Here is a 12,339-nt window from a genome sequence, read left to right as displayed (position 1 = left end):
AAAAAAAAAAAAAAAAAAGAAAGAAAAAAAAAGAAAAGAGTAAGTCAAATTTTCCGTTTATTTAAAAATTTTTGATACCATCTTTTTTATTTTTTCTTTTTTCTTTTTTTTTTTTTAAAGAGATGAGGTCTCACTCTGTCACCCAGGCTGGAGTGCGGTGGCACCTTCTTAGCTCACTGCAGCCTTAAACTCCTGGGCTCAAGCTATCCTCCAGCCTTAGCATCCAGAGTGGCTAGTATTACAGGCTTGTGTCACCACACCTGGCTAATTTTTAAGCATTTTTTTTATAGAGATGGGGTCTTGCTCCATTGCCCAGGCTATTCTCAAACTCCTGGGCTCAAGCAATCCTCCTGTGTCAGCCTCCCAAAGTGTTGGGTCTACAAGCATGAGCCACCTTGCCTGGCCTGGTACCACTTAAAAAAATATACTAACTGATCTTTATCTACATTTGCATCTATATCCTCATTTACTTTGCTTTCACAAAAACAAAACAAAACAAAACAAAACAAAACAAAACAAACCAAACCACAAAGCATCCTGTGGCAAGTCATTGACATAGAAAGGAAAAATGAGTCAAAATATATTCCATTTCTGTTTGGGTACCCTTTTCTACTCTTCCTTCTTTTATCCTAAGTCCATATTTACACCAGCTTGGACATCAAAAACTATTCTAATTGTGACAAAACATGTCCAAAGGACAAGATAAGTAAGTCGTGGCTTTTCTGATAATTTGCCTGAGGTTCTAATGAACCTCCAACATTACAGAGAGGCTTTGAAAAAGTGACAGCTGTATCTCTACATCATCTATCTAACTCTTAGCAAGGTATATAAGAGAATAACCAATGACATTTTTATTGTTAAGAAAATTCTAAATGCAAAGGCCAATCACTTTATGCTCTTTTCTATTTTGCTAACCGTAGCAAAACAGAACAGTTACTCATCGTCTACCATGTACTGATCTGTTGTTTTCCTTCTTCATAGGCCCTCACAGCACATTCATCTTACTCATGTACAAAGAAAATAGGGAAACATACTTCATAAAAAGGTATTTCCAAATCAAAGCAATCTGTGATGATCTGTTAACATGAAACATCTAATGCTCTCTAGGGTAAAAACAAACAAAAATAACACAACAAAACCCTAAATAAGACATACATACATCCCCACATACCAACCAATCAAACATAAACACTTTTAGAAATGTAACTATATAAACATTAAGAATAAATGCTATCTTATAAAACCATCTAGTAGTCTATGATAATCAGTAATTACTAGTTTATAATAATTGGTATATGTTAAATCAATTACCTTTTCTGAGTGATTAAGCATGTCTTGAGCCTCTTTTCTTTCTCCTTCCACTTTTTCGAGATTATGTTTGAGATGCTTCACCTCCTCTTGTAAAGACGTAATTCGAGCTATCAAGTGAGAAAAAAGTTCAAGTCTATAGTCATTGAAAGAAGTCTTTTTGTTCAGTGTGACAATTTAGTTTTAAAAAATGTGTTGTTTTTTTAAATGTATTAAGTTTCCTGATCCGATAAAATTTATTAAGTGTTTTCACAATAAACACAAGATACAGAATAAAAATATTAATGCTAATTGGATATAATCTAGTGCACATTCCTTATTTACAAGTAGCCAAAGAGATGAAGCCTCAGCTTCAGCTAGAAATCAGATCCAAGTCCTTACTGAGTGCTCCTTCTAACGACATTGAAGGTGAGAGCCTTTAGTCAATTAAGGCAAGTATTAAATGGTACATATGTGCCAGACACTGTAGTGTTTAATAAAATTACTTTTAAACTTAATGGAGCCAAACTCTATTTTCATAGAAAACTGTTTTTAAGAAATTCAAGTACTCTAACAAAGCTTAGTTTTAACTTACCTGATTGTTCATGCCTTGCAATGGTAGTAACTCATATATTTAGTAATTGTCTACTCATTAAAACATGCTTTAACCTTACAGGTATTTAAGGCATAAGTATTTAATAAACACACAAATTTAATACATGTAGAATCTAACTTAATATACTTACATTGTCTAGCTTAAAATAAAAATTATATTTTCATATTTTGTGATTCAAAGTGGCCTAGGATTTGACAAGGAAAACAGATGAAGAACCTGAAGGGCCAGTAAAAATTCTGTACTACTCAAAGTACAGTTTGACTTACTGTACTTGCCCCACTCTCAAATGTACTCTAGTCACCTCCCATATTTCAGGGTTTCTAAAGTAGTTCTTTAATAAACAAACAAATATTAAGTCTTTGGCACCTGATAATGCATATCTGCTAGATTAGTTCTAGACCTAGAGAACAATGAAATAAATAATTTTATTTACACACTCAAGATGTTTTCATGTTGGAGTATGTTCATGTAGGAGAAAGAAACACCTGCTGCTTTCTTTCAAATCATTGACCAAAAAATACAGAGTATGTGTGTGTTTGTATGGACACAGATAAAGCAAATGTGCCAAGATGTTTAAATGTTGAAGTGCTATTTAGAAATTATAATTTAAAAAATAAATGATATAATTATCTTTAAAATGGGCCAGGTGTAGTGGTTCACGCCTATAATCCCAGCACTTTGGGAGGCTGAGGCAGGCAGATTGCCTGAGCTCAGGAGTTTGAGATCAGCTTAGGCAACATGGTGAAACCCTGTCTCAAATACAAAAATCAGCTGGGTGTGGTGACACAAGCCTGTAGTCCCAGTTACTTGGGAGACTGAGGTGGGAGGATCACTTGAGCCCAGGAGTTCTAGGAGAAAATCTGTTTTAAAATCATTTTAAAATTTGTACAAAGACAGTAATTCAAATTAATCTTTGAACTTTTCACGTAGAAGCAGTTTACTAAGGAGGACAAGATAATAAAACTATATGGGTTGAATCCACGCAAGATTCCTAACAACCACATGAAAGAGACAAATTAAGTATAGTTTATTTTCCTCCTTTGTCTGAAAAGAAATGTCAGAAATAAATAGAACTTACCTGTGCAATACATGAAAACAAAGAAGCTTTATATACAGAAAATATAAAAACACAGTGGGAGGAATAAGGGCCCAAATACCAGGTATCATAATCTAAGTTGATTAAAACAATAACATTTCTAAAAGCTAATAGGAGATAATACTTCATAATCTAGTCAAAGACTTTTTCAATAGGCCACACTAAAAACCGCACTAACAATAAAGAAAAAACTAGATACACTGAACTACATCAAATACAAGAAATTAAGACCTTCTGCTTATCCAAAAGCAGCACTGAAGAGTGAAAATGGTCCCACCATGCAGCAGGCTGACTATAGTTAACAATAACATACTGCATATTTCAAAGTAGCTAGAAGATTTTGAGAATCTGAATGTTCTCACCACAGAGAAATGACAAATGTTTGAGGAGATGGATATACTAATTACCCTAATTTGATCAGTACACATTGTATACACGTACCAGAACATCCCATAAGTACGTACAATTATTATGTGTCAATTAAAAATAAAATACGGGGAGGCAGAGAAAGGTGGCCAAATAGAAGCCTCCACCGATTGTCCTCCCTGCAGGAACACCAAATTGAACAACCATTTGCACAGAAAAGCACCTTCATAAGAACCAAAAATCAGCTTAGTGATATGTATCAGCTTGGCCACAGTGGGGCACAGCAGCAAGCAGGCTCTTGGGGTCCCCAATTCCAGGTTCTAGTTCTTGGACGGCATTTCTGGACCTGCTCTGGGTCAGAGGGGAGCCCACTGCCCTGAAGGGAGAGTCCCAAGCCTGGCAGCATTTACCACAAGCTGACTGAAGAGCCCTGAGGCCTTGAATGAACATCGGCAGTCACCAGGGGGCATCTGCTGCAGGCCTGGAGCAGTGGTGGCCACAGGGAGGGACTCTTCTGCTTGTGGAATAGGGAGGGAGGAATGGGAAGGGCTTTGACTTATGGCTTAGGTACCAACTAAGCTGCAGTAGAACAGAGCACCAGGTAGATTCCTAAGGTTTCCAACTGTAGGCCCTGGCTCCCAGATGGCATCTATGGATCCACTTGGGACAAGGGGGAGCTCACCACCCTGAAGGGAGGGATACAAGCCTGGCTGGCTTCACTAACTGCTGGTTATAGAGCCCTAGGGCCTTGAGTGAACCTAGGTAGTAGCCAAGCAGTAGTTACCACAGGCCTTGGGTGGGACCCAGTGCTGTGCTGGCTTCAGGTCTGACCCAGCACAGTGCCAGGGGTGGTGGCTACAAGGGTGATTGTGTAATCCCTCCCCCACCTCTCCCTGGCAGCTCAGCCCAGAGAGACTCCATTTGTTTGGGAGAAAGGGAAGAGAACAAGAGTCTCTGCATTATAATACAGATAATCCTTCCAGACCTTACTCAAGACCACCAACATGGTACCTCTAAGAGTCTGCAAGAGCCACAGTATTACTGGGCTTGGGGTGCCTCCTAATACAGATATGGCTACAGTGACCAAAAACTTGGATCACAACACCCAAGTCCCTTCGAATACCTGGAAAGTCTTCCCAATAAGGACAGGTACAAACAAGCCCAGAATGCAATGACTGCAATAAATACCTAACTCTTCAATGCCCAGACACCGACAAACATCCACAAGCATCACGACCATTCAGGAAAACATAACCTCACGAAAGACCAATGCCCCACAGACCAATCCTGGAGAGACAAAGATATAAGACCTTTCAGACAGAAAATTTAAAATAGCTGTTTTGAGGAAAATCAAAGAAATTCAAGATAAAACAAAGAAGGAATTCAGAATCCCATCAGATAAATTTAACACAAAGATTGAAATAAGTACAAAGAATTGGGCAGAAATTCTGGAGTTGAAAAATGCAACGGACATACTGAAGAATGCATCAGGGTCTCTTACCAGCAGAAATGTTCAAGCAAAAGATAGTATTAGTAAGCTTGAAGACAGGTTATTTGAAAATACAGTCGGAGGAGACAAAAGAGAATTAAAAAGAATGGAACATGCATATAAGATATAGAAAATAGCCTCAAAAGAGAGTATCTAAGAGTTATTAGCCTTAAAGAGCAGGCAGAAGGAGAGATAGGGGAAGAAAGTTTACTCAAAGGGTAATAATTCAGAACTTCCCAAACCTAGAAAAAGATATCAATATTCAAGCACAAGAAGGTTCTAAGGCTGAAGCCTTAGGTCTGACTCAGCACAGTTTCAGGGGTGGTGGCCATAGGGTAATGATAAGTACACTGAAAAACAGTATTGTAACACTGTAATTGCAGTGTATAAATTATTCATATCTTGGGTAGAGAGACTAAAAGAACTGATCAAAAATAACAACTACAATACTTTCCAAGACGCAGTAAGATTATAAATAGAAGCAACGAAAAGTTAAAATGCAGGGGACTAAGTTAAAGTGTAGAGTTTGTCTTAGTTTTTTTCTTTGCTTGTTTGTTTGTTAATGCAATCACTGTTAAGTCATCATCAGTTTAAAATAACGGGTTAGAGGATATTATTTGCAAGCCTCATGGTAACCTCAAATCAAAAGACATACAACAGACAGATACCCAAAAAATAAAAAGCAAGAAATTAAAACCTATCACCAGAGAAAATCATCTTCATTAAACGGAAGCAGGAAGGAAGGAAAGAAGGAAGAGAAGACCACAAAACAATCACAAAAATAAAATAAAACAAAATAAAATAACAAAATGGCAGGAGTATGTCCCTACTTATTAAAAATAACAATGAATGCTGATGAAGTAAACTGCCCAATCCAAAGACATGGAGTGCTGAATGGACCAAAAAACAAACAAACAAACAAACAAAAAAACAGAACCCAGTGATCTGTTGACTACAAGAAACACACTTCACATACAAAGGTACACATAGACATACACAGAGAACACAGGGGATGGAAACAGATATTCCATGCCAATTAAAAAAAAGAAAACAAAAAAAAGGGCAGTAGTAGTTATACTTGTATCAGACAAAACAGATTTCAAGACAAAATCTATAAAAAGGCACAGAAAAGGTCATAACGTAATGATAAAGGGGTCAATTCAGCAAGAGAATATAACAATTGTAAATACAGATGCACCCAACACTGGAGCAACCAGATATATAAAGCAGACATTGTTAGAGCTAAAGACAGGGATAGACAATCCTGGAGACTTTGACTCCTCACTTTCAGCACTGGACAGATCATCTAGACAGAAAATCAACAAAGAAAACATCAGATTTAATCTGCACTACAGACCAAATGGGACCTCATAAATATTTACAGAACATCTCATCCAACAGCCACAGAATATACACTCTCCTTAGCATGAGGATCATTCTCAAGGACAGACCATATGTTACGCCACAAAGCAAGTCTTGAAAAATTCAAAAAAAGTAAAATTACATTATGTATCTATCTTCTCTGACCACAATGAAACAAAATTAGAAATCAGTAACAAGTGGATTTTCTGTGTGTGTGTGTGTGTGTGTGTGTGTGTGTGTGTGTGTGACGAAGTCTCGCTCTTGTACCCCAGGCTGGAGTGCAAATGGCATGATCTCGGCACACTGCAACCTCCGCCTCCCGGGTTCAAGTGAATCTCCTGCCTCAGCCTCCCAAGTATCTGGGACTACAGGTGCCCGCCACCACTTCCAGCTAATTTTTGTATTTTTAGTAGAGACGGGGTTTCACCACGTTGGCCAGGCTGGTCTCAAACTCCTGACCTCAAGTGATCCACCTGCCTCGGCCTCCCAAACACGCCTGTGCTGGGATGACAGGCGTGAGCCACCATGGCCTGCCAACAACTGGAATTTTTGAAACAATACAAATACCTGGAAATCAAAGAATATGCTCCTGAATGACCAGTGGATTGATGAAGAAATTAAGAAGAAAATTAAAATACTTCCTGAAACAAATGATAATGAAAACAAAACATACAAAAGCCTATGGGATACAGTGAAAGCAGTACTAACAGGAAAGCGTATAGCTCTGAGCATCTACATCAAAAAGGTAGAAAAACTTTCAATAAACAACTTAATGATACATCTTAAAGAACAAGAAAAGCCAGAGCAAATCAAACCCAAAATTAGTAGAAGAAAATAAATAATAAAGATCAAACACATGCAACCTACCAAGACTGAACCATGAAGAAATCCAAAACCTAAACAGACAAATAACAAGTAATGAGATCTAAGCTGTAATAAAAAGTCTTCCAGCAAATAAAAGCCCAGGACTGAATGACTTCACTGCTAAATTTTACCAAACATTGTGTTTTGTTTGTTTGTTTTGTTTGTTTGTTTTGAGGCAGAATTTTGCTCTGTCGCCCAGGCTGGAGTGCAGCAGTACAATCTCGGCTCACTACCACCTCCGCCTCCCAGGTTCAAGCGATTCTCCTGCCTCAGCCTCCCGAGTAGCTGGGATTACAGGCAGGCACCACCATGCCTGGCTAATTTTGTATTTTTAGTACAGATGGTGTTTCTCCATGTTGGCCAGGCCAGGTTGGTCTGGAACTCCTGACCTCAAGTGATCCATCCGCCTTGGCCTCTCAAAGTGCTGGGATTATAATCGTGAGCCACCGCACCCAGCCCTTACCAAACATTTAAAGATGAACAAATAACAATCCTACTCAAACTATTCCAAAGAACAGAGGAGGAGAGAGAGGAGGAGAGAATGTTTCCCAACTCATTCTACAAGGCCAGTATTACCTTGATACCAAAACCAAATGAAGACACATTTTAAAAGACAAACAAAAAAGCTACAGGCCAATATTCACGATGAACACACATGCAAAAATCCTCAAGATGCTAGCAAACCAAATTCTATAATACATTAAAAAGTTCATTCATCATGGCAAATACCATTTGCTGAAATATCACTGTTTTAGCAAAAAACTAATTTAAATATGTTAAAATGCCAAAACAAAATATAAAATTTACAAAAGGCATAATCTACAAAAGGCATTGAGTCCCACCAAGAATAGACAAAAATTAAAAATAAATTAATGGACAAGATATAAGAAGAAGAAAATGCACATTAAGAAAAAGCCTCAGAGTCAGATACATTTAATATAATTTATAGTACAAATTTTAAATCCACCCAGAAGATACAGGAGTCAAAATCTTACACACCAAAAAACACTGCATTAAAAATACGTAAAGCAAGGTATTCATGAAATACCCACAGCTAACATCATACTCAATGAACAATCCAAAAAGAAAATTGAGAAAATTCCATTTACAAGAGCATCCAAAAGAATAAAATACCCAGGAAGAAATTTGCATATAGAAAACTAAAAACAAACAAACAAACAAAAACACTGCTGAAACACATTTTAAAACATCTAAATAAATGAAAATATATCCTTGTTCATGGATTGGAAGACAATATTAGTTTTGATGTTTTTGTGAGACAAAGTCTACCTCTGTCAGCCAGGCTGGAGCACTGGGACAACAGGCGTGCACCACCACACCTGGATAATTTTTAATTTTTTGTAGAGACAGGCTTCGCCACGTTGCTCAGGGTGGTCTCAAACTCCTGTGCTCAAGTGATCTGCCCACCTTGGCTTCCCAAAATGCTGACATTACAGGTGTGAGCCACCGCGCCTGGCTGGAAGATTTAATATTGTTAAGATGGCAATACTACATAAAGTAATCTACAGATTCAAATAAATCGCTATCAAAATTCTAAAGATCTTTTTTGCAGAAATGGAAAAGCCAATCCTCAAATTCATATAGAATTGCAAAGAACCCTGAATACGTAAAACATACTGAAGAACAATGACAAACTTGGAGGGCTCAAACTTCCTGATTTCAAAACTTGCTACAAAGCTACAGTGAACAAAACAGAACAGTGTGGTACATGCTGGCATAAGGACAAACACACAGACCAATGGAATGGGGTTGAGAATCCAGAATATCATAGATGCATTATATCTATATTCAATTGATTTTCTTTTTTTTTTTGGAGACAGGGTCTCACTCTGTTTGCCCATGCTGGAGTCTAGTGGAGCAATCTTGGCTCACTGCAACCGCTGCCTCCCAGGCTCAAGTGATCCTCCGGCCTCAGTCCCCTGAGTAGCTGGGACTACAGGTGCGTGCCATCATGCCCAGCTAATTTTTGTATTTTTAGTAGAGACAGGGTTTTGCCATGTTGCCCAGACGGGACTCAAACTCCTGAGCTTAAGCGATCCACCCAATGCAGCCTCCCAGAGTGCTGGGATTACAGGTGTGAGCTACTGCACCTGGCTGCCAATCGATTTTCAACAAAGATGCCAAGATCATTTACAGAGGAAATAGTCTGTTCAACAAATGTTGCCGGGACAACTGGATATCAGATGCTCAACATCATCAGTCATTAGGGACAATGAAAATCAAAACAAACAACAATGGGACAACCACCATATACCCACTAGAGTAACTATAACTGAAAAAAGGAAAATACCAAGTGTGGGCAGGGATATGGAGAAACTGGAATCCTGTACATTGTGACAGGAATGTAAAATGGTGCAGCCATTGTGGAAAACACTTTGGAAATTCCTCCAAAGTTACACACAGAATTACCAGAAGATAGGCCAGGCGCGGTGGCTCAAGCCTGTAATCCCAGCACTTTGGGAGGCCGAGACAGGCGGATCACGAGGTCAGGAGATCGAGACCATCTTGGCTAACATGGTGAAACCCCGTCTCTACTAAAAAATACAAAAAACTAGCCGGGCGAGGTGGCAGGTGCCTGTAGTCCCAGCTACTCAGGAGGCTGAGGCAGGAGAATGGCGTAAACCCGGGAGGTGGAGCTTGCAGTGAGCTGAGATCTGGCCACTGCACTCCAGTCTGGGTGACACAGCAAGACTCTGTCTCAAAAAAAAAAAAAAAAAAAAAAAAAAAAAAAAAAAATAAAAAAAAACCAAAAAAATCCCCCCAAAAAAAAACCCCCCAAAAAAAAAAAAAAGAATTACAAGAAGACTCAGAAATTCCACTCCTAAATATACACCCCTAAAGAATTAAAAACAGGTACTCCAACAAATACTTGTACACAAATGTTGAAGCAGTGCTATTCACACAAGCCAAAAGGTGGAATCAATCCACAGGCCCATCAACAGATGAATGGCTAAGCAAAATGTGGTATATACAAATAACAGAATATTACTCAGCCATAAATGAATGAACTACTGACACATGCTACAATATGGATGAACCTGTAAAACATTATGCTAAGTGAAGGAAGTCTAACACAAAAGGTCAGAAACCCTGTCTCTACTAAAAATACAAAAATTAGCTGGGCATGGTGGCGCGTGCCTGTAGTCCCAGCTACTTCTACTTGGGAGGCTGAGGCAGGAGAATCACCTGAACCTGGAGGTTGCAATGAGCCGAGATCATGCCACTGCACTCTGGCCTGGGCCACAGAGTGAGGCTCCGTCTCAAAAAAAAAAAAAAAGAAAAGAAAAAAGAAAAAAGAAATACGCGGGAGGCTATGAGAAAAAAACTCACAATGATAGTGAAAACTTTTAAAACACATTTTAAAATTTGACAGAAGAGACAAAAATATTTTAATAGTTCCTGATCACAATAAATAAGAAATTATTAATTACAAAAAAATTGTTCCCTACCTCTGTCCATTAAAACGACCTACTAACATTGACCAACCCAACAGTAGTGAGTACCCATAGAATTCAGGTTACAGACCCTGAATGTCATACGCTACAAAAGGAACTGGAGTTCCTAGGCAAATGGGTGATTCCAAGTCTGGGCCAAAAAATAACCTGCAAAATCTATGCATATCAAAAAGCAAGGATGCTATCCAAAACTACTAGGGTAGTGTCTAAACTTAAAGAATTCCTACTAAACTTCAAGTGAGCATCATTAAGAAGAATGCAAAGGGCTAATATATATTAAATATATTAAAATTCATGAGTTCATAGATACATTTTAAAAATTCACTAATCATCTTTGGAGGATGCCTGGGAAATAACTCACTGTTCCCAAAACTGACAAATAATTAAGTATTTAACCTGACTTTCTTTTATAAGCTGTACCTCAAAGTAACTACTATATAATTGATGAAGAAATGTTTATCTCTAGAGTAGTATGCCAATTAACAAATGAATAAGGATAAAAATAGATGATCACCACTGCAAATTCCTAAGGAAACAAAGGTCCTAGGCAATGATATCATCAATGGCTACTAACACCACAAAAAGATACAGCCAGACTTTAAGTTTTATATTTGTTTGTTTGTTGTTGTTTCTGAGACAGGGTCTCTCTCTGTTGCCCAGGCTGAAGTACAGTGGCACGATTTCGGCTCACTGCAACCTCTGTCTCCTGGGCTCAAGCAATCCTTCACCTGAGCCTCCTAAGTAGCTGGGACTACAGGTGCGTGCCACCATACCTGGCTAATTTTTGTATTTTTTGTAGAGATGGGGTTTCGTCATGTTGTTCAGGTTGGTCTCAAACTCCAGGGCTCAAGAGATCCACCCACCTCAGTCTCCCACAAGTGTTGGTTTTACAGGTGTGAGTCACTGTGCCCAGCCCAGATTTTATGTTTATGTATCTCCTGGTACCTAAATACTACTACTTATAAGTATTCTTGACAAAGTCCTACCCAAAGTAGATCACATCTCTAGATTTAACATCTAGTTTAAAGTACTATCATGGACACAGCAACATGCTAAATGATACCAGTGGATGAAATCAGTAAAATTCTGAACGGGAGCCACTCATAGGACCAAAAAAACCCTGGTTTCTTTAACCAAAAACAATAGCAAAAACACAAAAGGGAGGAGGAAAATACAGATTAAAATAAACTTAAGGGACGTTATTAATGAAATGCAATGTCCAAACTTTGGATCCAAATTCAAGCAAAATAAATGCAATAATAACAACAAATTATGAGACTACTAGAGGAATTTAAGCAGTAATTAGATATTTTATAACATTAAATAACTGTCACCTATTTTCTACCTTTGATAATGACATTGTAGTTATATTTGTCTTTCTAAAAAAGAGTCCCTATCTTTAAGCTAATGAAATATTTACAAATTAGGATGTATTTACAAAAGGACAACATGGTGCCTGACATGCGCTTCAAAATAATTCAGTGTCAGAGGACTGGGAAGGGGAAGTAGAGGTATCAAATGAAATACGACTGGCTACCAAATGAAGATTTCTGAAGCTAAATGATGAGTACACAAGAGGTCACTACAGGACAGGTTAGGCATCCTTAATCGGAAAATCCAAAAATCCCAAATGCTCCAAATTCTGAAACTTTTTGACCACTGACATGACATTCAAGGATTTCAGATTTGGAATACTCATAATGCAAATATTCTCACAAACCGCCCAAAATCCAAAATCTGAAGCACTTCTGGTGCAAACAATACAAAAAAAAAAAAAAAAAAA

At 38.1% G+C, this 12,339-nt stretch overlaps 1 protein-coding gene across 1 annotated transcript in view; it reads right to left on the bottom strand.

Annotated features, from left to right (window-relative positions):
* ROCK1 (Rho associated coiled-coil containing protein kinase 1) overlaps positions 1–12,339 on the bottom strand; it is a 153,387-nt gene that overhangs the window by 37,885 nt on the left and 103,163 nt on the right. The window contains 1 exon segment of the mRNA XM_017873531.1: positions 1,312–1,418. Within this exon segment, the coding sequence (XP_017729020.1) occupies positions 1,312–1,418 (107 nt within the window).

Source organism: Rhinopithecus bieti, unplaced genomic scaffold (assembly GCF_001698545.2).
Source record: "Rhinopithecus bieti isolate Rb0 unplaced genomic scaffold, ASM169854v2 scaffold_6946, whole genome shotgun sequence".
NCBI lineage: Eukaryota > Metazoa > Chordata > Mammalia > Primates > Cercopithecidae > Rhinopithecus > Rhinopithecus bieti.
This window is presented reverse-complemented; position numbering and strand designations above follow the sequence as displayed.